Source organism: Corvus cornix, chromosome 3 (assembly GCF_000738735.6).
Source record: "Corvus cornix cornix isolate S_Up_H32 chromosome 3, ASM73873v5, whole genome shotgun sequence".
Lineage (NCBI taxonomy): Eukaryota > Metazoa > Chordata > Aves > Passeriformes > Corvidae > Corvus > Corvus cornix.
In genome coordinates this window covers 114,422,448-114,447,300 of record NC_047056.1, presented here as the reverse complement: position 1 = coordinate 114,447,300, position 24,853 = coordinate 114,422,448, and the positions used below count along the sequence as shown (strand labels likewise).

Sequence of the window (24,853 nt, the reverse complement as noted above, 5' to 3'; positions counted from 1 at the left end):
TCTGGATGGGTGTGGGACTGGAGTCGTGATGGAGAAGGCTGTGGAGAGGAAAGGTTGTGACAGCTAGGACCCCAGTGAAAGCCACAGCTTTCACTGTGGGAGATTCGGGCTTCCCCACGGCTCTGTGTGTGGATGTTGGGGGTCCAGAAACATGTCGGACAACAAGAGCCAAGTCTGACGTCTTGGAAACCTGTACAGATCTCCACAGCTGTGGAATGTTGAGGTGTTGGGCAGTCTGTTTGGGACCATGAAGGAGGAGTGGCCTTGACAGTTCTGGTGTGACTATGGGTATCTGGCAGCAGAAAAGTGAAATTACCTTTCAGTTCCTCTGCTCCAAAATTCTTACATAAGACAAAACTTACTGAGACTGTGGCTGGAATAGGTTTCTTGGAGAGGTTGGAGAGTCTCCATTCCTTGAGATGGTCAAAACCTGACCAGGCATGTTCCTGAACCTGCTGTAGCTGCTTCTGCTTTGATTGGGGCTGAGGGCAGGATTTGGGAACTGCCAACAATCCCTTCTAACCTCACCTGTTCTGTGACTCAGGTAGGGGATGTTTGGGTGTGGATTCTAGTGAAAGCAAGACTTACAAAGCAGAAGAATTTCACCCTCAGGTGATAGTCCCATGTGGTCTGTAGTGAGGGAACTCAGGGTCAGGACTGAAGTTTTTGACCTTTTTTACTTGTAGGGCTTGTATGGGTGCAGAGTCCTTGCTGTGATTCTGGAGTGATCTCATGAGATCCCTTCCAACCTGTTTTTTCTGTGCTGAATTGTGGCTTTCCTGTCCTCTGTGTCCACAGGACACCATGGCTGCCCAGCTGTCCATTTCCCTGCTGCGCCACACAGATCTGCTCCCTGCAGACAAGGCTTTCTATGAGGCTGGGATAGCTGCCAAGGTAAGAGCTACCTGCCACTGGACCAGAGAAAGGTGTAGGGCACCCTGGGCTCAGGGATTCTTGACTTTATCATCCCAAATCCTCCCTTGGCTGCTGGACTCTGCCACTGGAGGCTGTTCCTCAAGCTGGCCAGACCTCAGCCAGTGAGCAAATGGGACCTACAGACCCAGGGGTGGACAGAGGCCATATTATGGTTCTGTCAGTGTGGATGTGAGACTGCTCAGCTCTGCTCTGCATCACCCAAGTGTCTGACAGTCTGCCCGGGAGTCGTGACACATGGCAAGGACAGCAGCATGTCCCCACTGCCTGGACCTGGCTGTGCAATAATAGAATCATGGAATGGCTTAGATGGGAAGGGACCTTAAAGCTCATCTTGTTCCATCCCCTGCCTTGGGCAGGGACACCTTCCACTAGAGCAGGCAGCTCCAAGCCCCATCCAGCCTGGTCACAATGCCTGTCTCCATTTTGTGTGACAGCCTGTGGCAGTGAACTGGTTGTCCAAGGAATTCAGTCTTCAGGGATGGTGAGCTGGAATGTGCAGTGTCCTTGTCCATTCCCTGGGCTGCAGGCAGGACACTGTGGCACAAACAGAGCCACATCCTTCCCAGCCATGGCTCTGGGAAAAGAACTGTGGCAGTGAGGATGAGCTGCCCAGTCTCACTCAGGGTTCCTCTCCATACCAGGCAGTCAGCTGGGAGAACATGGCATTTGTCTTCCTGAACCGCTTCCTGGACCTCTCAGATGTGAGTATGGTCTGTGGGGGGAGGGCTGTCTCTCTAAAGTGACAGTGGGCTGTAGGGCCACCACAGACCCCCAGCCTGGCCAGGGCACACCTGAGGCTCCTGTGTGGCAGCACATTGGAGCTCGTACTGATGGAGAGAGCCCCCGAACCCGACTCAGTGTGTGTCTGGAGAGCAATGGGCGCCCTCACACTACCTGTGGGAGGACCTGCACAGCCCTGCCCAAATCACCCTGGGCATGCCAATGCCCCCATGCACATGGCAGCAAAGAGCACATTGGCCTGACAATTTAGGCCTGAAATCCTCATGGCTGCAGATGCCATTACAGCTTTCAGCGTGATCTCACTCTAGTTGTTCCAACAGAAGAAAAACTACTTGCAGAGTGAAGGCCATGGCCCAGTGATTTGGCCACTGTGATACAAGACTCGGGAGCCCTCTCAGCCCCTTCCTTGACCAGCAGGTTGGCCATCAGGAACACCAAATCCAAGGGAGCTGACAGACCTCACTGTGCCAGACTCCCAAGTGCTGTCAGCAGCTGCTGGGGAAAAACAAAAGTCCCCGATTATATCTTTCCCTTCTTTGATGCCACCTGAATAGGACAGTGTCTGAGAGACACTGCAGAGTGTTGTCATGGATGACAGGAGGGCCTGGTCACCACAGCACGAACAGGCAGGGGCCTCCTCACCATGAATTGTACTGTGAGCTCTACAACTGGCATTGCCTGGTGCTCTACCACTTCTTTCCCAGGCCATTGAAGAAGGGAACCTGGATTCCCTGGACCATTCCGATTTTCAGAGGACAGACATTCCCTTTGAAGTGCCACTTCCAGCCCATCAGCATGTGTCTGTGAGTGTCACCTGTCTTCCTCAGCTGCTGTGAGGAGTGATGCTGCTTCAGGGCCCTTTGAACAGGGATTGGGGGGATTGCAGAGAGTGCAGGGGGTGGAAACAGACCCAGCACTGCCACCTTCTGCCTGTCCCCCCACTGCAAGCACACACACACGCACAGACGTGTGCACACACCTGTGTACACAAACACGTGTGCACAGACGTGTTGCACACACACGTGCACATACCTGTGTACACACACACACACACTCTCATGCTCTCCAACATACACACACTCAACCACCATTGTGCACCATGCACGTGTGTGTTGTGTGCACATCATACACGCCCAAGTCCTGCTCTCCCATGTGCTCCCTGGTGCTGCGGGGCTGCAGCCGGGCAGCAGCATCACAATTCCAGGCCATGCACTGGCCTTTGCCCACAGGAGGAGCAGCGGGAGGAGGTGAGGGACTGGGTGCTCACCATGTCCATGGACCAGCGGCTGGAGCAGGTGCTGCCGCAGGATGAGCGCAACACCTACGAAGCCTCTCTGGTAGCAGCAGGTACCGGGGTGCACTCCCTGCCCTGTGTGCTGACAGGTAAGCTCCAGGCCAGCTCACTCAGACAAGAGATGACACAGTGCCGTGCAGGGAGTGGGAACATGTTGCAGGGTAGGTCTGGGAGGAGGTCTGGGCTGTGCTATAAGAGGAGTGGAAAGACTGTGTGGCTGTGGGGAACCAGCTCTGCTGGAGGAGATAGGACTCTCTGTTACTGTGGGGGTGAGTGAGTGCTGGAACAGGTTGCACAGCAATTGTGAGATTGCCATCCTTAGAGACAGTCAAAAGCTGTCTGGACACAACCGTGGGCTGGGGTGGCCCTGCCTGAGCAGGAAGTTGAACCATACAGACCCCAGAGCAATTCTGACCTCAGCCGCTCTGTGATTCAGTGATAGCTCAGGCTGGCACAGCTCTGCCTAGGGACTCCAGGATGGCCAGCACAGACAGTTGTGAATGGGCAGCACCTGGTCCTGCTCTGCAGTGCAGGACTTAAAAAGGGTCAGAGACAGGGGAGCAGGGATGGGCCACCAGGAACAGGGCTCTAGCTCCAAAAGTCAGAAGCTGAGTGCCATCGTTGGATCTACTCACTTGGGTGTCATTGCCCAAGGGCAGTTCAGCCTTCATCTTCATTTGATCCTACCACTCTGGGCACCCCTTTTTCATTTTGGTCTCCTAGAGACCAAGGCAGCATTATTCCCAACACAGTCTGCTGTTGGGGCAGCCCCAGCCACAGCACAGGGAAGGGGTGCACCAAGTGGGGGCCCGCTGTGGGTCTCAGCTTGTTCTGCATGTGTTGCTTTGTGCCCAGGGTACCCAGTGCTAAGAAACAAGATCGAATTGAGGCCAGGCCGAGAAGTGAAGAAGGATGCGTGGTACAAGTTCATGATGGCTGTCAAGGTGAGCCAGAACCCCATGGGCAGGGAGACAGGCTGTGGGTGGGGTTCAGCCCCTCATGCTGACAATACAGCATCCTTCTGGGTGAGCCATTGTCTCAGGGCAGTTCATTGCACTCTCCTGATAGTGCTGCTGGGTGGGGATTAACAGACCCAGTCCTGCCAGTCCACGGGGTGCCTTCAGGCAGGGGGGACAGAGGTGCCCACTTTTAGTGCCAAGGCCTCTCTTGTTTTGCAGACATCCCACAGCCCTGCGGGCCAGGATGTGATCGAGTTCCTCCGACGGTGGTGTGGGGGACTGCCAAGCACCAGCTTCTCATTCCAGTGAGCAGGACTGTGGCAGCTTTCAGGCCTGTTCTTCAGCACCTTCCACATCCAATAAACATGTTATCTCAACCCTGCAGTGCTCCTGTTTGCCAGGGGATGCTGAGCCCAGAACACCTGCAGCTGCTGGGCACAGGGCTGTAAACCCTGTACATGTGTCTCAACCCCCACATCCATGGGTGACTGTCACAATGGCACCATGGCTCTGTCAACATCCCTGTGCCTGGGGAGTGGCAAGCAGGGAGATGGGCTCACAGAGTAGCTGCATTTTCCTTCCCTTGGCAGGCCTCACTCCCAACCAGCACTCACCTGGCAGAGCCACTCAGAACAGCCAGTGTGGAAAGGAAAAGTTTATTTATTCAAAAAACTAGAGATCCACACCACAGGGATTCTTCCCCTTCTGTTCCCTGACATGTCTGAGCACAGGCACAGCCAGCTGACATGCCTGCAATGACAACAGGACTTGGGCCCCAGCACCTCTGCCCACCCCCATCACTGCTGACAGAAACCGACAGAGCCTTCAGCACACCAGGAAGGGCCTGGCAGCTTGGGGAGAAGATGGGAGAGCATCTGGGGCCCACAGCACCTGCTGACCTGCAGGGTCCGTCCCAGGTGGGGTGGTGGAGCTGGGGGGAGGGGGGAAGGCACACCTCTCACCCCTGCAGCCCACCTTATGCACACCAACACTGCAGAAGGTGTGACATCACCTTGCTGGATCACAGCACTCCTGCAGCACCACCTGGGAGTGAAGGAGCACGTGTCAGTGCCAGGCTGTGCTGCAGGGCCCAGTATCATGCTGACTCCTCTGCCCATGTTCTTAGGAAGAGGTGTTTTGGGGGGCTAGTGTAGGCATGGACCCTCTTGATGGCAGAGCCTGCTCTCCCCGTCCCAAGCACAGCCCACGTGGTGTGCTCACCACTCCAGCTACGCATGAGACTGAGCAAGTCCTGCCAGGAGCTGCTGCCTCTCACGGGGCGGCTTCTCCATTGCTGCATTTGGCCTGGCCAGCTAGAGAGGAAAAAAAAGACAAAAAAAAGTGGAGTGGGACAAGGATATGTGATGGGCAGTGTTCTCACAAGAAAAGAACAGGCCTGGCTACCAGGGGGATGAAGAAGAGGGTCCCTCTGCAACTCCCCATGAAGGGCTGCTGGTCTGGCACCTAGGCTGGCTAGAAGAGGTTCCAACCAGCATCCCCCCCCCCCCCCGTAGTCCTGCACAGCCTCGTTGTTCCCAGCAGAACCCAGCACCTTCCAAATGCAGCACAAAGGCAGCAATCATGGGGGAGATACAGGGAGATCCGTCCAGCTCAAAACGGCGTACCTGCTCTTTGCCATAGCTGTGTGCACAGGGCCCGATGCCCTGGAAGACTAGAGCCACCAAACAGCACCTGCCTGACAGCACAGCTTCTGCAGCTGCCAGCAGCAAGGAGGGGAACCAGAGGGCCAGGGCTGTGTCCTGTGGAGCAGGGGATCAGAGGAACGTGGGCACTGCACCAGGCCATCTGAACACACTCAGCAGAGACTGTGCGGGCAGCAGGGGAAAGAAGGGGGAGAAGGAGAGAGAAGGGAAGCAGGAGGGAGAGTGAGAGGGAAAAGAGACGAGAGGAAGCAGAGAGAAAGAGGCTGATGATGGGAGGACCGGGGGTGTGCAGTGACCCTGCAGACTCACATAGATGCGCGTGGTGTTGAAGGGACAGTCATTAGTCGCAATGGCTGAACGGGCGTCCATGGGCAGCGCGGAGCTGTTGCAGCCCCTGACCAGGTGTGTGCCCCGGCTGTGCACCGTGAGGGCAATGGCCAGCGCCAGCCCCACACTGCACGCGGTGGACAGGAGGCAGTTCAGCAGAGATACGCTCAGCAGGGTCCAGTGCTGCAGGCAGCAAGAATACGAGTGGGACTGGCACGAGTGTGCAGAAACGCTCAGGCCAGGCACCCACGTCTCTGCAGAGCTGCTCCCCCGAGGGAGCACACACCATCTCTTGCCTCTTCCAGGATGGCTCAGCCTTACCCTCTGATGAGGCTCTCGCACCTTTTGCATCCTTTACCCCCTGTGAGCTCGGCACCACTGGACGCCCCTTCCCTCGGGCTCGGTGGAGACCCCCACACGGGCCACACAGGCTCGGCCGAGTGCCGGGAGCCCCCAGCCGCAGCCCAGCCCGGCGCACCCCGAACCCTGTCCACCAACTCTGCGAGCCCACGCAGGACCCCCGACCCGGCTGCAGCTTCGCCCATCGAAGCGCTTCTGCTCCAGGACGGTGCACCCGCTGCTCCCACCCTCCCGGGGCCGAGCCGGGCACAGGCGACACCTGCAGCGCCGGCAGCCGCCGCCGACGCGGAAGGAGCTCGCGGGGCCAAGGTCCAGGGGAGCGGCTGCCGGCGAGGCAGGGCCGAGCCGAGGCCCCCCGCCCGCTCGGCCCCACAGCCCCGCACTCACCAGGGCCGCCCGGGACAGGTTGTGCGACACCAGGATGGCGACGATGCCCGCCGCGATGCTCTGCGGGGAGACCTGCGCTCAGCATGGCCCGGGCAGGGCAGGGCCCGCCGCCCCCCGCCCGGTCCGGCCCCGCTCACCAGCAGCCCCGAGCACACCGACACCACGTTGGCCGCCGCGTATTCGGGGGTGACAGCGCGGCGGGCGCCGGCCACATGCCGCAGGACCGAGCCGTGCACGATGGCGCCCAGCACGAGGCTGCCGTGGCCCAGCACGATTAGCCCCAGTCCTGTGCGCATCAGCCGCCGCGGCTCCGCCAGCGCTCCCGGACCCCCCTGCCCCCGGGCCATGGCTGCCGCCACCGCCCCGCCGAGCGCTACCGCCCTCGCACCGCCCCGGGGAAGGGACGGGCGGCCTCGGCCCGGCCCCCCCGCCCCGCCCGGAAAGAGGCGGCACTCGCGTATTTACAAAACAGTTTATTAAAAATAGGAAATGATAGAAATGAGATGCAGGAGCCGCGGCTCAGCCCCGCTGCGCGCTGGGACGAGCCTGGGCCCCGGGGCCGCTGCAGGCCCGGGAGTTCGCGGAAGGGCGGGGGGCTGCAGGGGCCGCGGGGCCGCAGCCCGGGGCCAGCACACGCCGCGGCCCCAGGCGGGTGCGAACCAGTAAACAAAGTGCAGCCGGGGGCGGGAGCGAAGCGCCGGGCGGGGACTGGGGGACGAGCCCGGCCAGCCCTAGGCCCAAGGCGCGGGAATGGGGGGGGAGTGACGGGGGGTGCAGGGCTTAGGGGCTCACCCCTGCTTACCTTTAAATTAAAAAAAAAAAAAAAAAAAGAAAAAAAGAAAAAAAAGAAAAAACCCATTTCTGTGCTGTGCAAAAGACACTTTGTACAATTCAAACAGAACAAACTCCATGCACATGAATGGGGCTGCAGAACACCCCAAGCCAGGCCTCAACTCTGCAGCACAACCTGGCAAATCCCAACAAAAACAGGGCTGGAAATAATACTGATGCGCAAAGTCCCCTTTACGAGGCGGGCAGGGAGGACTGTCGCTGAGCCCAGCCACGGCACATGCAGGATGAGCTTCCAAGCACTGCAGCTGGGGTCTTGCGGATGCCCGACAGTGGTGGGCAGACACAGATGGGTCGCAGGCAGCGAGGCCACGCTGGCTGCCCAGGAGCCATGGGGTTAAGATGACACAGTCACTGCCGTCAGGGCTCCATTCCGAGTGTAGTAGAACTTGCTAAATGCCTCTTCAAGTAAACAGGTGAGTCTGCTCTGGTCAGCCTGGGGAGAACAAAGATAGTCAGGGCTAAGCCCCATCCACTCAAAGCTGAGAGCATGGCTGGAGTCCCCCAGGACAGGGACATGGCTTATTTCTCCTGCCTCCCCCTCCCCAAAAAGGGCTGATGTGGCATAAACCATTGAACTCTGAAAAAGGAACACAGGCCTATAGTCCTACCTGAGCCCCTGCTTACCTCGCTGATGAATCCAAGCTGGACCAGTTCAGCTGCCAGCTCCTGGATGTTGTCATCTGCAACACAAGGAAAGGTGTCAGTCCTTGGGTCCAAGGGTGCTGCTGGCCCCAGTGAACCTCGGCAGGGGCAGAAGGGTACTTACTGGGCTGCAGGTCACAGCTCAAGTGTCGATTCAACTTGTCTTCCAGTTTCAGCAGCAGTGTCAGCTGCAGGGCAAAGAAATTCTCATGAGGGACTGCAGTCCTGCAGGCTGCCACGGCAAGCCCAAAGCAACCCTAGAAATGCTCCCTGGGATGGGAACCACCCCTCCAGAGCCCCACAGGGATCTAAAAGAACAGCCACTGCCAGTTCCATCCTAAACTGCAGCTGGCAGCACCATCCTGCACTGGAAGCCAGGTCAGCAGCAGGCACAGGCCTGGCTCAGGCTCTGGGTCCTGACAGTGGCAGCTGCAGCAGTGCAGGGTTACCCCAGGCACCCGCAGCACATCAGAGCCATGAGCCCTGCACAGCTGCCCCAGCCTCCCCCAGCTCAGCCAGACGTAGAAACATACGTGGTGCTTCACCCCCTCCTCCACAGACTCGATGTTGCACTGCATCAGTACCACCTGGAACAGAGGCACAGACCCCATAAGCAGCTGCCCCACACACCTGCCTGGCGATGGGAGTGGGAGACGGAGCCCCCAGCGCTCACCTTGCGGGTCTCCACCTCAGCGGGCTCTGGGGTTGGGGTTTTCACTGACGGGGGAGCAATGGGAGATTTCACCACGACCTGCTGGGGCTGCTGGGGTCGTGGCATCCCAAAAGCTGTGAGGGGATAGATTCCATTCCTACAAGGAAGGAGCAGCATCTCAGGTTACACCTCTCCAAATTTTTTCCAGTCTCCCACACAATGAAACGTGTCTTTTAAAAAGCCCCTCTTACCTCACATCCTCCAGGAACTTGTCCAGCTCCAGAGCTGGAGATTGTGAGAAACTGTAAAACAAAATGTCCTGAGATGAGAAATCATCTCACAGTACCATCCACTTGGGTCTCTTGGGGTGCAGTTTCAAATCCCCATGTCCTGGGCTGTGTCCATGGGCAGGATGGGTGTGGACAGAGGCAGCTATTGGTGTGACAAGCTCTAATCTTCCCTTAAGGACACAACTATCCATAGGAGCTAAGGATGAGGCAGCAGTTATGGCAGAGCCAGTGTCACATCCCTCAGAACTGTCCAACACACAGTTATTTGGCCCAATGACACCGTTCCTGGCCAGGTGTTTCACAAACACCTGCCGTACCAGGTCCCTGGTTGCAACAAACACTTGGAACAGCCAAACCCCTGTCTCAAGGCTGCTCTAAAGCATTGCAGAGATGAGGCAAGGACTGCAAAGCTGCTGGAAGCCTGACAGGATATCCACAAGTGCTTTGCGGCCCCACAAGTCTGGTATGGGCTGCATACCTGCCTCAGATCCCACACCACTCTCCAGCCCCTCCCACACCCCCAGCAGCTGGGATCATCCCATACTCTAACGCAGCAGTAGTTTTCAACAAATTTTACAATTTTTTTCTGGCAGCTTGGTTTGCATGGCAGTCTGATGAACCATCCAGAAATGATGCTGACATTTCAAGTCGTTGCTGCTTTCTTTTCCAGCACCTCTGAGGTACAGCACTACCAAAAAGAGAGTTCCAGGCTGATACCCACAGATAGCCAAGCCCGCAGAGATTGACGTCCCATGTACGTAAAGGATCTCTCTTGCACAGCTTTGGCTGTTCACTTGTTGTCCTCCATTTTGAACTTATATCAAGAACATTCCAAAGGGAATTCCATACTACTGTTTCCTAGCGCTGTGACAACTGGAACCTCGGGTTTTTGAAGGGTCTCTGTGGCTCAGAGAGCTACTTATATGGATGGAGGTGTTGTTCCTTGTCATCTTGGTTACTCTTGTTCAGCAGCCTGAGCATCCCAGAACTCTGGGCTCCCCTGGAAGCACCCTAGGCTTCTCTGGGAATACAGTATTCACATCTTAGTCTTCAGCTAATCTCTCAACTAGCCAAGGCTTTGTTATCCAAAATGTACATCACTTTTTGGCATTCTGCTTGCTCCATACGTACTACAGTCACTCCCTCAGGGAGCCTCCCCTACAGTGTAGGTAGTGCTGTGTGTCACTGACAGCTGCCTCAACTGCCTTTCCCAGTGCATAGTGTGGAATAAGAAGCTCCATTAGGAAAATGCTGAGGAAGCCCTTTCTTTGAAGTTCTGGACACCATCTGGCTAGTCTGTGACTGGTCAGAGCACCTCCTCAAACTGTTCAGCCATGTTTTGCTGGGGACTGATCCAACTACAGTGTGTTCATTTCACCCCTCCATCTGGGGAACAATTCATCTCAGCTGCAAATAATCTGCTCTCAGGACATGGGTGCAAGGTCTCCTTCCACCCAGGAATCACCCTCCCCAGAAGTGTGTGTGCCCAGACAGTGACTGCTCCTTCACCTCCATCTCCACCAGCTCCCATTGGCACCCAGTTGTTGGGGTTCCTCCCCCCTGCCATGGGGTCCTGGGAGAGGGGACCCTGGGGTAGAGGCATGGCCCAGGCACGGGGTCTCCCTGCTCCCCGGTCACATGTACCCTAATCCTGTTCACCACTGGTTATTTTGTGTTCCCCTGCCTGGGGAGGACCCTGCTGCTCCCATGATTAAGAGTTCCTGGGCTGGACCCCGGCCATGTGGCTGGAGAATAAAGATCTCTGAAACTTCTATCAAGAATGGGTCCCTATTTCTTTCCACGGGCCTCGCTGCCTAATGCATGTTGCAGGAGACCCCACTGCAACACCCCGTCAGTGGTGAAACACCAACACTAAGCTGATGTGCAGAGTCTCAGGCAGAGCCTGTGGTGCTCACACCAGTGCCCCTGCACTGCTTCCCTGGGCAGCCCCCCTGAGCACACCACGGGGACTCACATCATCTTGACTCCTTCCCTGTCCTCATGATTGATCTCTGCCAACACTGCGTTCATGTCAAGGTTTTTGGTCATTTCTTCTAAAGCATTTTCAGGAATCATATCTATTAAAAAAAAGGAGTAAGTTAGAGCAATTGCAGTTCCTCTCCAGCCTCAGAAAAGCAATGAAAAGTGCAGAGGCCTTATGCTCTCCGATGCTCTCGGAGGAGGTCAGGCACCATGGCCCTCCTGGCCCCACAGCAATCACAACCACATCTGACAGCCAGGTACCTGCAGAGAAGCAGGGGGGTGGGGAGGGGCGTTCCCAGGGTGCCAGCTCAGTGGGGTGAGCACTGACAGCTCAGCAAGGCTCTGCAGAGCACTGACTGATGTGGGGACGTGGCTCCCAGCACTCTGTACTCACGCTGGTGCCCAACGATGCAGTGAGCAGCCAACAGCTTCAGCGATGGCACCTCAAACAGCGCCTGGTGGAACAGGAGCTCCCGGGCCGTGGGGCGCCTGCCAGGGTCCTGTTCTAGACACTTCTGAATGAACTCCTAAAGACAAAACCTGCGTGAGACAACAAGCAATGCCACCAGAGCAATTCAGGGCGCTGACCCCCTGGCTCACCCGCTGCAGGGGATCCTCCAGCAGCTGGATGGCACTGTTGATGGCCTCCTGCGGCACATAGGACGACTCCCCGTTCCCCTGGATCTCCAGCACTGCCATCTGCAAACAGAGTAGGGCATCAGACTCCACTGGGAATGGCAGACTGCATGGAAGATAGGCTCAAGGAGACCACTGCCAAGCATGAGATCACCACAGCCAAGCTGTTTGAGGGTACTTAAGGTCACATTTGGAGAGACAGAGAGAATGGCGTCTCATTACAACAGCTTGCACCTAGTACCCCAAAAGACTGCCCGGGAGCCCTGGGAGCTCTGCCAGCAACAACCTGGACAGTAAGTGTCTCCATTCTGAACCTCATGATCCATTGGCCTGTCATTCTGTTTGGTAATTCCATAATGAAGCGGTGACTGGATCACTGCCAGGATCTGACAGTGTCCCTTCAGGTTCTGTGAATAGCTCTGCATCACAGAACAAGAGCAAGCACACAACTCATCAAGAATGGGCTCCAGCCAACTACACAGACATTGATTCCGAGTTAGAAAAGGCTGGAAAATATTGCAGAGAACATCTCTGCATTCAGCTTAAGTTTTGTTTCCTAAAAGTTGCATCTTTCCACAGTTCTCTTCCTGGTTCACTTATGGAACGTGCAGCACAGGTTGAGGGCTCCTTGTGTTGGCTCTTTCTGATAATTCTCAGAAAATACACCTAACAACAACTCCCATTACCTGGACTTGGACCTACTGACTGCAAGGACAGAGGAAGCACGAAGCTGCTACGACCAGGTATGTCAGACACATTGACTGCAATCAACATCTGTAGCAGATGGGCACAGGATAGCCCAGAAAAAGCGATAGACTGCAGCTGTCCTCTGCTCCAAACACCCCAGGCACTGAGCACATACATAACAGCTTGCAGCAGTGACTATTCCTTCCAGCCAGTGGGTCCCACTTCAGGACTGGCTAAGACCTGCTAAGTAATTCATTACCTGTTAGGAATTTTGGGAAGCACTGCAAATCACTGAGCCATTTACTTCTCAGTGAGGCACTTGGGGGAGCCTCCATAGGGATCCCTCCAAGGCAAAGTGCACTTGGCTCTGAGCAAAAAACACACTTGTCACCGAGCAAACCCACCCATGGCCACAGCCTTTCCAGAGCTATCTCTTTCCTGAGATTCATCATTTCTGTCCCACAGCCCATGTTCAACACTTACCTCCAGTGCACACATCCCAAAGGAGTAGATGTCCACAGCAGTGGTGACATTGGCAACTTCTGTAACACAGAAATAGCACTGTTATCAGTCAGCTCTGCACTCAGCAGCACCACTGCACCAGACTGGGACAGTCCTGCAGCTTCTGCCTCCTCTGCTACCAAAGAACAGAGATGAAGCATTTCAGCAGGCAAATGGCTCAGAACTGTTAAGGTGCCATCTGTCAGGAGCCTGGAGCTGAGAGCAAGGTGCAGAGCAGCTTGGAAGCATCATTAAGGCCAAAAAAACCCTGGGCTTGCAGCCACAGCCACGCCATACCTCCATATTCCGGGGCAAAGAAGTGCAGGTTCTTCTGCTCCTCACGACAGGTCTTCACATGGTTGTTAATTGTGTCTGGTGCCACTAGAAGAAAACCAGGAATGCTTAGGATACAGGAAACCATAGCCCATTCCTGATGAAATCCCAGGGAACACCTGCAACTCCAGGCCCTTGGTGCCCAAAGGGGCAGAATGGTGGCATTAAGGTGACTCTTCAAAGTCCTCATCTCTTGTCACCTGCCCCAATACATTCCTGCATTGTTTCCTCGGCAGCTTAACATCACTCTCCAAGGGAAAACCTGGAGACCACAGCTGCTGCCTACTGGGAAGACAAGCTGGGAACAACTCCCAGTTGAAATGCCTAAATTCAATCAGATCTATAGCATTTGTCACAAGCAACTCGTTCAGAACAGCAGCCTGAGGAACAGCCAGAGATGCCAAGGTCACTGCAATTGGTCACCACCTCGGGGTTCTGGGAGGCTGGACCTACGAGGCGTCTCTTCCATGTATCAGGAGGATCCTGGTGCCAAAGTACCTCCAGACAAGAATCAAGCCAAGCTGCTGAAGGAGGGGAGCTGCCCACCCAGACAGCAGAACCTCCCAGCAGCCAGCACCTCCACAAACCACCTGGAGCTATGGGGAGGAAATAACTTGCAGCCACAATAACAGTGAGCAGAGCACAAATATGGACGCCCGTGAAAGATAAGCCTGTGGGACAGCCACCTCTGCAGAGACTGAAAACAACTCTCCAAAACTAAGCAGCTGTCTCTGTCAGGGAGAAACACGGAGGTGGGCAGGGGGCACAGAGCCACCACCCATTTGAAGTTCTACTGTCACACTGGAATGCGCCCAGTCCCAGAGTCTCAGGCCCATGTCCCACCTGGTCATCCTCCCGGACAATCAAAATCAGTCCTAGTCTGTGCTCGCACAATGTGGGCTGACACAGGACGTGCCAAACCACTTGTATTTTTCCACACCCAAGAGGATTCCCAGCTGAGTGACTAGTTACCAGTCTCAGAGGAAAGATGTTCTTTGGGCTCTAGTCAGACAAGAAGGATCTCCCTTGGTAACTCAGCTCAGCCTTGCTGTGTCACACATACCCAATCATATAACCCGATCCGAGCACTGGAAGCAGAGCTTGCTCCAATAGCTAGGGGCTTCTTTACCAACCAACCATTCACAAGTAACTGCTTCCTGTTCCCTGTGTTAGCTCTGATCCTAAGAGTCCAGCAAGATGACTTCATTCCTAGTGCTCACCTGTTCCCAGACATCACCAGATCCTCTCACCTTCACATCACCAAGCAGCATAAGCTACATTCTTTGCCTTCTCCTAGGACCTGTTCTGTTTTCCCAGTGACACTGACTGCTTTGGACAAGTTCTAGCCACGGCCATGCACAATCACACCAGTTCTCTCTACTGGGGACTCTGACCCAAAGGATCTCAACACCCCCCACATGACAAGAAGCTCAAAGCCTCCCTTGAGGAGCCAACAAATGCCTGATCCTCGTCAGTACCCAAATGATGAGCTCTGGACTTTTATGCACCTTTGTATTTTGCATTCCTGAGTCAGTTACAACTGGAGTTTGTCCAGTCCATAGGACTGGACAGGATGTGTTCCTGTGCTGCTGGAGCCAACCCCTTAGCCCCAACCCTGTCACCACACATCCATCCAGTGCCAGACTTGGAACACAGAGTAAAGCACCTGTGGCTTGTCCAGCACACTGGGTTCTCATACCAGGCCTTCTAAAGAGAGTATTTAAGGCCTCAGAAACCCTTCTGTTCTAACATCAGATTTATATTGTTGTTTATGGGATCCTGGATGTCTCTGTGCCCAATGCAGTGTACAGGAACTATCATACAGATGTTTGTCATACCTGTTAAACCTGCACCTACTGCAGGCATGTCAGAGGGATTCCCAGTGGTGAACTAGACAATCTGGAGACACAAAATAACTTATTTTTTAACTCTTCTATTCGTTCTGCCTTTCTTATCAGTAAAACGCATTGCAAGAGGAAACAGGAACCAAAAACTCAACAACCTGGTTCTGCCAAATATGGAGCAGAACCAGACAAGGATAAAGTCACCCTCCACACAATGTTGTGATCAGCTTCATTTTCCAGTGTGTCTTTAAAACCTATTAATACCACATGTTGGATGGTCCAGTCCACTATCCAGGCACTCTGTTCTTGGCTCCTGAGCCCATTTAAGGACAGGGTTGAGGCAGTAATCAATCACAGAACAGATTATCAACAGAAAGCTCAGCGGTGACAGCTGACACACTGCCATACCAGACAGGCAGGTAGAGTGGAAGCTCAGCCTCCATCTACAGTGTCCTTAATGAGGTCCAGCCAGCCTTGATAATGAGCTACTCTGCATCCAGGTCTTACAGACCTTCTGCAGTAGCACCAGCATTTCTGGAAAGAACCAAGCTCGCCCTGTCTGTGGGAACCTCCAACTCAGATACAGAGAACTGACATACAGGCAGCTCTGAATTTGCTGCTGTGGGTCAGCCAGGGACCTGTCCCCTCTGGTACTCTGGTCCTTGTGCTTCGTAACTTGCTGAGTCCCACTGGAGTGTTTTTCCATCACTGTTGCAGAGATTGTCTCTGTGGCTGGGTTTGATCAGCCACACTTGGCAGGGAATCTGCCTGTTCCAGCCATTTATATCCCAGCTCATGTGCAGCTTGACTGAAGTGACAGGTGTCACCTCACTCTGTTATCGCAGAGCTGAGGCAGCACAGGATCAATGATATCAGACCCCCAGAATCTCCTATGTTTCTCAGAGCTAAGCAGGGACAGCCCTGCCAGACACAGTTCTGCCCTATGTATCACTGACAGCACAACCTGCTTCTGAGGTCAGCTCTGAAAAACTCCCTGCAGGTGTGCCCAACACAGCAGGCAGAAGTGCTGTTACAACTGTAACAGGATTTTAGATGCTAAGACAAGAAACTTTGGGTTTGGTCTGGTCATTATTGCAGGTCATCTTGGTGCATGGGTCACTTAGCACTGATGGGCTTGAGAGCTTCACCTGAGCCTACATTTTAAACCAACCTCCTGATTGTACAAGGTAAGAACACACACCAGAAGTTACTCTGACACACGTTGTCCTACCCGACTCACACACAGCTGCTATGTGCCACCTATTCCTATATTCTCAAACTGGCTCCACGATGTGCATCATTGGATGGATGAAGGCTGAGGATGGTTATGTTAAGTGAGACAAATGATGAAGACCACAAAGGAAAGTCAGATCACCAACAATAATGGATGTGTCTTTCTCAGCCACAAGAAGGTGACTACAAGGGGCAGATTACAAGACAGAGCCCCATGGGATTGACAAATCTGGTGTGCAATTAGCAGAGATTAATTTTAGAAAAAGATTCGGCCAAATACGGTGTCTGAGCAGGGCAGGTCATAGGAAGAGATGTGAAGCACAGCAGAGGGTAGGACAAGCAACCTGTCATTGACAAGCTGAACTCAATCTGACAATAAAAGCATAAAAAGAGATAATCAGCATTCCTACAGTAACATGCTGTAGCTGGTCAGACTTCCCAAACCCTCAAAAACATACAAAGAGCTGGCCAGAATAAGTGGACAACCTGTGCACCCACTGGTTATTAGCAGTGCCAGCTAAGGGCAATGGTGGCATTCCTTCCTAGCTGTCCCCACAGCAGGTTTAGCAGAGGTGCCTGGGCCTACAGCCCCCTGCTCTGGAACACTCGATGCTGCAGAGGACATTTCCCTCTTGTGCAGTGTCCATCTCACACTTGCCTTTATTCTGCATTCAGAACTTCCTCCTTGCAGGCAGGAAAGATAGCCTGTCCCACAGCCCCCCCATGGCCTTGTCCCATGGCTCTGCCTCTCCTCCTGCAGCAGCCACTGAGCTGCTCAGGTTCTTGCAAGCATGTCAGCATGCTGCAAAGCAGAACATGACTCCGTTCCTCAGCAAAGGGCTCAGTGCCCTGTCCAACAGAAAGCAGGGGGAAACCAGGTGTCAGTGAGAAGGATCAACAACTGAGCTGTAAGATTGTCCCAGGCTTGCTGTGCAAGCCATCAATGGGACAATTAACTGCTGTACCACCAGGGACCCAGAAATTATCAACTGAACCCAAGATGACCTCTGCAGCTATAAAGGGGTGACCACAGGGCCAGGAGAGACATGAGGCCACATTATTATCCCCTGCACTCATATGCCCCAGACACTTTTCATTCCTGCAAAAGGGTACAAGACTGCACAAACCCATGACGTTACACAGTTTGCTTTCTCTGCACACAGTGATAACAAAAGCTTTTTTATTAGGGAGGGCAAGGCCTAGAAAATAAGGAACTAGGAAGCTATTTGGCACAAAAAGCATACAGCCATTAAACAAAGAGTCAAACAGGAAGAAGTGTCAGATTTATGCTGATCACATAAAAGCTCCCTACAGCCCTCACATCTCTATCAGGGATTGCAAACAGCATTTGCAAAATGTCTGCAACCCTGAGTCACTAGAAGCAACAGGATTTTATTATTTTTAACAGTTGAGTATCATTAACTGAAAAGGCAAATAGGTTCAGTGTATGAAAAGTTCACTACACACTGTTCCCAGTGCTAGGTAAAGCTCCCCATCTGCTTACACACATATGCACTCCTGCCACATCTACTGACATTGCTTCCCAGCAGGAAACCAAACTCCTCTAAAACACTGCCCATGGTTCACTCCAGAGGAAACACTGCTGGAGCAGAATCAGTGGTACTGGCAACAGAGAGTTAATGTCACACAAAAACTGGAGAAGGCTACTCTCCACAGTAACTAATGCAGAATCAAAATCATGGCATGGTTGATGTGGGAAGAGACCTGTGGAGGTCACCTTGTCCAACCCCCCTGTTCCAGCAAGGACACCCAGAGCTGGCTGCCCAGGACCATGTCTAGGTGGCTTTTGGGTAACTCCAAGGATGGAGACTCCATCACTGCCTTGGGCAGCCTGTCCTTGTGCCACCACCACACTGAGAATGCCCGGGGTCCAGAGCGCTGAGCAGAGGGCCAGGAACATGCCCTCCCTCCTCTGGCGAGGCTTTGCCTAATGCAGCCCAGGGCATCATCAGCTACTTTTGGGACAAGGGCACACACTCCTGTCAATGAGCCACAGAGGGACATGATCACACTGTGTCACATTTCTCATGAAGCAAGCAGGTGGTATTTTTGTATTTAAAAGAACACTTCGGGTTCTAAGTTGACGTGTTTGACCACACCCATTACATGGAAGCAGAAAGTGGAAGTAGGCAGAGCAGGAAAAACAAGAACAGATAAAGAAGAGCTGTAAGATTAGTACCTGTCAATCCTGGCTGCATGAAGGCTTTTAAGCAGGGACTTAGGAGCTTATTGGCACTTTATCTGGAAGAGTTCATGATACAAACAACTTCATCCCTAACAAAGTGTTGAGAGATCTGAAATCTGCACCCAAAATCAAGTTCCACATTCTAGACCAGAAGAATGAAGGTCTCACTGACCGTGCAATCCCCTGCTTGGGCTACACCATCTAACTGCAATGCAATATTGATATGAAAAAGATATACATCTTCACATCACACTGCAAGAGTTACATGCAATCAGAAAAAACAAGAACAGACATTCACTGAAATGCTACTGACTGAGCTACTCTGGAGGAATCATCTACTCCCAGAAGACAGACATATACTAGAAAACAAGTCCTCAGAAACATGACTGTGAAAATGATCTGTTGTGTGTGAGCAGCTCTGCTTAGCAGAAACAGGGATTGAACCAATATAAATGCACATTCTAAAATGCAATTAGGGTCCACAAGTTCAAGAATTTCAAGTACAACTTTCCCAAATTTCAAACTCCACATCTGTGATTATCATTGTTCCACAAAATGCCAAAGGGACCTTGGGAGATTTAACCCACAGCGAAGTTCACCTGTGGAAGCAGGTGTCAGAGTGCAAACACGGCTTGGCCCACACAGTTCCACACCTAAACCAGAAACCTGTCCAGGTTGGGAGGGACCTCTTGAGAAGACAGCTCACTCCCTGCTCAGGCAGAGCCAGCCACCACAGGCTGCCCTTGCTTGTTTGTGTTTAAGTGATCTTTCCAGAACTGGCACAAAGGAGCTTCCTAAACTGCTGAGGTTCCCGAAGCCTTCAATCAAAGGGCCCTGAAAGGAGAAGACACCTGCAACTGCAATGATAATATCAGAATGGGTGAATGAAGACCTGGATGACTATAATCCACATACCCATACCCATCGGGAAAGTCACATAAAAGCAGAGAAAAAACAGAGCCAAACAGAACTGAAGCAGCAATGCCTTTGATGCAACAAAGAAATAACAATGACCTCAGAAAATGGATATTTCATAACCTGGAGCACTGAACCGAGACATTTAAACCTTTTAAAATATCCTATTTAACTGAAAACAACAACCAGTCTAGATGATCATAGTTTTCTGGTGTTTTCATGAATCAGGTGAACCACACAGAGGGTACACTGAGCTAGGGAAGTAAGTACTAGGAGCAGCAGCCAGCTTTTAAATCTTCTGCAAAATAAAAATTAGTTTATTACTATCACAGCATAGAAGGAACATCTTTGCCACCAAGGTCACCAGTTCTTACCACTAAATTGGACCTTGAAATCCCACCACCCTCCCCCAGACACACACACTGAACATGTGGTCAGCAGGAGGCACCTGGAACTTCCAACACGGACAGAACCCATGGACTGCCACTCACCCATGGCTGCTACTCCTACCTTGAGATCTGTGCTTACAGAAAAACCCAGGGCAGCTCTCTGGAACTGTTTCTGCCACTCTAGTAATCACAGCAGCAGCTACAGCATTGTACCATTACAATTAAAATCAACCTCATGCTATTCAACCCAGTTTGTTCAACGGTTTCTCAAGAACAACCCAAATGAGAAGTGTCTTCACTTGGAGACAGACTTTTACACCAAGAGCCTCACAGACAACACAGACCCATGGCAGACAAAGCTTTTAAAAAAAAAGCCAGCCCCTCCCCCCCCCCCCCCCCAAAAAAGTAGCCTGGATCTGACCTTGGACTTTCTGAAGCCTTCTAGACAAAAAGTTCCACTCAAAACTATTTCTTTGCCCAATCTCATTACCAGCAGCACCTGTAGTCACAGACAAACCTTACTAATATCTGCCTTAGTTTTGCCAAGTTTCTAAGGAACCAAAAATGTTTGGCTTGGTAGAGAATGTGCTTGACTCACACATAAAACCGTACAGTTAGAAAAGCTAAAGTACTTCAATTCATGTTACATCTTCCTAAATCAATGCCAACATGCCATTTTTATGGCAGATTTTTCTGCCTGATGACTTCAATTATCCATTGTTTTTCCTTTAAAATCACACTTGCCATAGTTGAAAAAATAAAATAGCCAGATCCAAAATATCCTACTAACCTCTTATTTCTACATCACCTCAGGTGTCTGTTAAGAATGTGGAAACCAGCATGACATTCAAAAATCAGGCAACAAAATCCAAGGGAGTGAAGTGATGACTAAAGTAAGATTAGTTATGAAAGCATGTCACTCACAGCCTCTTTAGCTCAATGCTCAAGCAAAACAGGAGCCTTACACCCTATATTTAGTGTTTTCAAATGCAAATCACTGTTCAAGATCTATGGCTTAAACAATTCCCAGCTCTTGTATCAACAGTACCTCTTGGTACAACAGACTGTTAGAACAAGCTCACAACTAACCATCCAGGAAAGCTCAGTATTCCAAGGCCATCTGATGCTGTTCCAACGCAGGTGAGGTACCACAGCATCTCCTTACGCCTGCCGAGTGCTGGCTCAGGCCCCTCCTGCCCTTCTAGAACTTCCTGCCCTTCTAGAACAGGCCTTTGGTTCTGTTCACAGGGGTGACTTCATTCTGGAGAAATGGCTGGCCAGCCCTCAGCCTTGCTGCCCTCAGTGTGGCTGAGCCCAGGCTCAGTCAGGCTCCCATTTTGTGGGCTTTTTCCTGGACCAGTCTGCTTGCTGCTGCTCTGCCATCCTGCCCAGCCTGCAGCCATCCCCAGGGACACCTGCCCTCCTCAGGATGCAAGCCCTAACTACGTCACCATCCCCCTCAGCTACACCAGATCTCAGATTCAGCTTTGTGGGAGCCTCTGATCAGCTGGGGATGCAGAGTGGCACAGCGGGTCCTCCCGCCAACACCTGGAAGGCACAGAGCCCATCTGGTCAGGCCCTTCCCCTTTCCACCACTTCCAGCTGACGGTTGGTAGGTTCCCAACTCAGTAGAAACAAACTCTAACCATCGAGAATAACCCTGATGGCAAAAAATAAAATAAATAATTATTTTAAATATAACATGGTGTTCTATGCAATAGAGTTACAAATTGCAGCACTCAAATCCTTCTCTGGCTCCCACCAGCCCAACTCCCTCCTCATATGCACAGATCTCCCCAAAACCAGAGATTTGTCTGGGGAAGCATCAATAGCCAAGCTTACTTCAACCCAGGGACTCATTTGGGGCAGGACGGCTCTGGCCATCAGGAGCCAGACACATTCACTGAAACATTCATCTTAAAACCAACACATCTAAGGAGTTCAAACTACAAGCAAGCAATTGGATAGCCAAGCACACAGTGGGGGCTAGTCCAGGGCTGGGTCCCAGCCAAGGGCAGCAGAGCAGCAGCAGGGAAGAGCCTAATGGACGTGGGAAGTTCAGCTGGGAAGAGCTCAGAACAAGGCATGGCTTGTTGACATGCAGGAGCCAGCATGCACAGGGCCCGTGGACTAGCACACGCTAAGAACATGGAGAGGGAGAAAACTAACAACCAGGAGACTTCACAAAGGGCAGTGCTCCCTCTCTGTAAGGCTCTGGCCAAGAGCACAAAGAACAGTTTGCATCCCAGCACAGAACACAAGCTCTCCAAGCAGGATGCACCTAAGCCAAACAGTTTTACACACAGCCTTATAGCAAGGGAACACTGTAAATAGATCAGTGTGTATGTTTGTGTGTTACAAATATAGATATACACACACATATATATATAAATATATATATATATACAGATACACACAGAGATAAAATCATGTACATGACATAAGTGGAGTCACATCACAGGAGCGGAGAAGTTTGCTCACCATTAGCAAATATCCTATGAAAGACTGTTGTAACAGAGCAGCCCGTGAGCGGGAAGTAAAACGAGATAAAGTCAATGAGTTGGTGAACAGCAAAGCACTTACATCCATAGAGACAGCTGGGTCAGAGTCAGGGCACACAGGGACAGGACTGAGCACCAGGCCCTGCCTCCAGCCACCTCTTCAAAAGAAATTTACCTAAGGAACGTCAGAGTTTCTACCTGAGAACCAGACTGGGCAGGGGAGACAAGGCATCTCTGACCAAGCAGAAGATTATGGCTGACTCTGAGACCAAGAAGCTGGAAATTCTGTTCTTCTGTGAGTGTCCTACAGTCCCTTAGCCCCACCCACCCCACCCCCTCATCAGAAAATTCCCTTTCTCTATATCCCAGCAGCTTCTGGCCACAGATCTCAACAGAAGAACCCACACTTACACACCTGGCCCCATGATGCCACAGCAGAGCTAACACCCATAAGAGTCCTGGCTCCATGGCCTGGAATTGAGGGCAGACTCTGAGCAGACACAACTAAATACAGACTGAGTCCAAGGTCAGGTGTAGTGCAGACAGGAGAAATGCACAAGCAGCAATACTTGGAGGCACAAGTGGGAAATCTGCACTGCGCTCCACGGAGCTTCCTCTGTGCTCCATCAAGGTCTCACTCAGTACATGCTGATACTTCGCTGTGTCTCAGGGGTACCAGAGGACACTGAGACTCTCCAGCTTGAGGCCTCCCTTCTGCCGAGGCACTCCAAGAGCTGCCCAAAAGGACTTTTAGTTCAAACACATCACTTCTTTCCACCCATGAACGGTTCTTATACTGCCAGTGAGAATTCCACGAACAGCTCCCAACAATGCCAACACAAGCAGGCAGCAGCACCAGGCACCCTGTCTGTACACGCTGTTCTCCCCACACTCAGAGCATCTGTAGCCTGTCCCAAGAACACACCTGGCAGCATATCCCCTTGTTAAACAGCACAGACACCCATGGAGGCACAATTGTGTGGCACGTGGGTTCTGTGAAGAGTACACAGGGCACAACTTGGACTTATCACAAGGAATGCTTTCATCTGACCACAGCTCCACAAAGCAGGTGGAACATTCCAGTCTCTGGGAACACCAGTGGCAAGTTTAAGAGCTGTAAATGTCTTTCCTATCCTCGTGACAAGTTCTCCAAAGCTCCCCACTCATTTGAAACTTATTCTCCTTAAATCTATTAACTGCACTTTATGGCACTAAAAAAAAAAAGGTTAGCAAATGAATGGATTATGGATAGCTTTTGCATTTAAGCAGTATGCAATATCTTTCCTCCTTCCCACTCCCTTTTTCTTCCACAGCTGACCTCCAGCACACAGATTTACATACTGAACAGAGAAACAGTGATCAGTCCAGCCAGTGCACATGCTCCTGCATCTGAGGAAGCAGCTTGGAGCAAAAAGGCTGTTCCCACACCTGAACATGTGTCACAGGAACCACTACCACACATTTCCAGTGTGACACTGCTCTCCTGGCACATCCTCCCCGGGCAGACAGCAGGATGTCCTGCAGTGCACACCAGCAGCTGCCTTAGCCAGGTTTTTGCCTCACATTCAGCAAGTATTCTCTTTGCCAAAGCCACAGGGAGAGGAACTCTGGGAGCAGCACCCAGCACAGTACTGGGGACAGAAACAGCACCAAAGCACAGAACATAGTGCACTGAATCCTTGTTCCCCATAAATCCATAGAAACTACTGCCCTGCTGCTTTTAAGTAAACACAGGGAAATGCTCAGATACCAGCCAGCTGTACCGAATAAGGACAGGAAGCAGCAAACTTATGTCTGGCATTGTCAGTGACCCTGGAGCAACTGTCATTCCAGGGCCCAAACTCAAACCCAGCCCATCTGGCACTGTGAAGGCAGCAGTGCCAGGGAGAAAGGCCCAAGCTCCAACACAACCAGCAGTCCTGGCGATGTAGCTTTGCCTCTTCTGGTTGGGTGGGCACTGCAGGAACAGGATACATCCTGCAACACTGCCAACTCTAATTCCAGCCTGCACTGGAGCCACAGCTTTCCCATCTGGAGAATTCCTCTTCTGACCACAAGTCCACTTGCACTCACCTCCTTTTTTAATTTAGGAAAGGACCAGAATCTTCCAGATAAATCACTTCACTTCTGAACATGAGGTGGGCCAGGCAGCCCACAGCTATGGAACAGAGAGGTCTGCTCAGGAACAGCTGCATTTGAGCGCTGCAGCTGCACACACTCCAGCACATCCTGCAGCTGTAACAGCACAGACACCCACTACTCCTGGCATGAGCACACGCGTGTGACCGCCATGTCCCTCCTGCTGCACCTGACAGAAGCAAAGCTCTATAAAACTGTAGGAAGCAAAGGTGTAACTGTGCTGAGGCCACCATTTGTACCCCACACCTGAAGAGCCATCTTCCTTCTACACAGCCTCTGAATGCACCACTGGAGTTGCATGCTCTGGGCACAGCAGGTCTAATGACCTGCAGGATCTCCCTCTGGTGAAAGCCATGGCTCCAATGCAAGCTCCATGAGTTTG

The 24,853-nt window shown here is 52.4% G+C and overlaps 3 protein-coding genes across 7 annotated transcripts in view; 1 reads left to right on the top strand and 2 right to left on the bottom strand.

The window, feature by feature from the left end:
• Positions 1-4,307, top strand: part of IFT172 (intraflagellar transport 172) — a 38,277-nt gene extending 33,970 nt beyond the window's left edge. For all 3 annotated transcript variants that reach the window (XM_039569744.1, XM_039569743.1, XM_039569742.1), the window contains 6 exons: positions 799-894; positions 1,578-1,637; positions 2,382-2,480; positions 2,907-3,060; positions 3,827-3,915; positions 4,150-4,307. In XM_039569744.1, coding sequence (XP_039425678.1) covers positions 799-894; positions 1,578-1,637; positions 2,382-2,480; positions 2,907-3,060; positions 3,827-3,915; positions 4,150-4,239 — 588 coding nt within the window. In that variant the 3' untranslated portion in view covers positions 4,240-4,307. The remainder of the gene's footprint in view (positions 1-798; positions 895-1,577; positions 1,638-2,381; positions 2,481-2,906; positions 3,061-3,826; positions 3,916-4,149) is intronic.
• A 258-nt stretch (positions 4,308-4,565) lies between these two features.
• Positions 4,566-7,051, bottom strand: KRTCAP3 (keratinocyte associated protein 3). 2 transcript variants are annotated; one of them, XM_039569785.1, is made up of 6 exons: positions 6,806-7,051; positions 6,669-6,728; positions 5,904-6,104; positions 5,556-5,690; positions 5,152-5,243; positions 4,566-4,974 (listed from the first exon to the last, which is right to left on the bottom strand). In XM_039569785.1, exons 1-5 carry the CDS (start codon positions 7,013-7,015, stop codon positions 5,160-5,162), a joined length of 690 nt encoding a protein of 229 aa, XP_039425719.1. In that variant the 5' UTR covers positions 7,016-7,051; the 3' UTR covers positions 4,566-4,974; positions 5,152-5,159. The 2 variants fall into 2 exon arrangements, with proteins under 2 accessions (XP_039425719.1, XP_039425718.1); XM_039569784.1 differs by having other exon boundaries at positions 4,566-5,243.
• A 75-nt stretch (positions 7,052-7,126) lies between these two features.
• Positions 7,127-24,853, bottom strand: part of NRBP1 (nuclear receptor binding protein 1) — a 34,017-nt gene continuing 16,290 nt past the window's right edge. Inside the window, exons 8-19 of one of the 2 annotated variants that reach the window (XM_039569761.1) lie at positions 22,313-22,336; positions 13,209-13,292; positions 12,894-12,952; positions 11,688-11,786; positions 11,482-11,614; positions 11,080-11,182; positions 9,066-9,116; positions 8,836-8,971; positions 8,696-8,749; positions 8,287-8,350; positions 8,145-8,200; positions 7,127-7,953 (exon numbers count right to left, since the gene is read on the bottom strand). In XM_039569761.1, coding sequence (XP_039425695.1) covers positions 7,855-7,953; positions 8,145-8,200; positions 8,287-8,350; positions 8,696-8,749; positions 8,836-8,971; positions 9,066-9,116; positions 11,080-11,182; positions 11,482-11,614; positions 11,688-11,786; positions 12,894-12,952; positions 13,209-13,292; positions 22,313-22,336 — 962 coding nt within the window. In that variant the 3' untranslated portion in view covers positions 7,127-7,854. The remainder of the gene's footprint in view (positions 7,954-8,144; positions 8,201-8,286; positions 8,351-8,695; positions 8,750-8,835; positions 8,972-9,065; positions 9,117-11,079; positions 11,183-11,481; positions 11,615-11,687; positions 11,787-12,893; positions 12,953-13,208; positions 13,293-22,312; positions 22,337-24,853) is intronic. The other variant, XM_039569762.1, reaches the window with a different exon arrangement.

Excerpts from the sequence above, each read along its gene's own strand:
- KRTCAP3 (XM_039569784.1), bottom strand. The coding sequence starts at position 7,015 with ATGGCCCGGGGGCAGGGGGGTCCGGGAGCGCTGGCGGAGCCGCGGCGG. Across the intron at positions 6,729-6,805 it reads CGGTGTGCTCGGGGCTGCTG|AGCATCGCGGCGGGCATCGT; the intron begins GTGAGCGGGGCC and ends GTCTCCCCGCAG. Across the intron at positions 5,244-5,555 it reads ACAGCTATGGCAAAGAGCAG|CTGGCCAGGCCAAATGCAGC; the intron begins GTACGCCGTTTT and ends TTTCCTCTCTAG.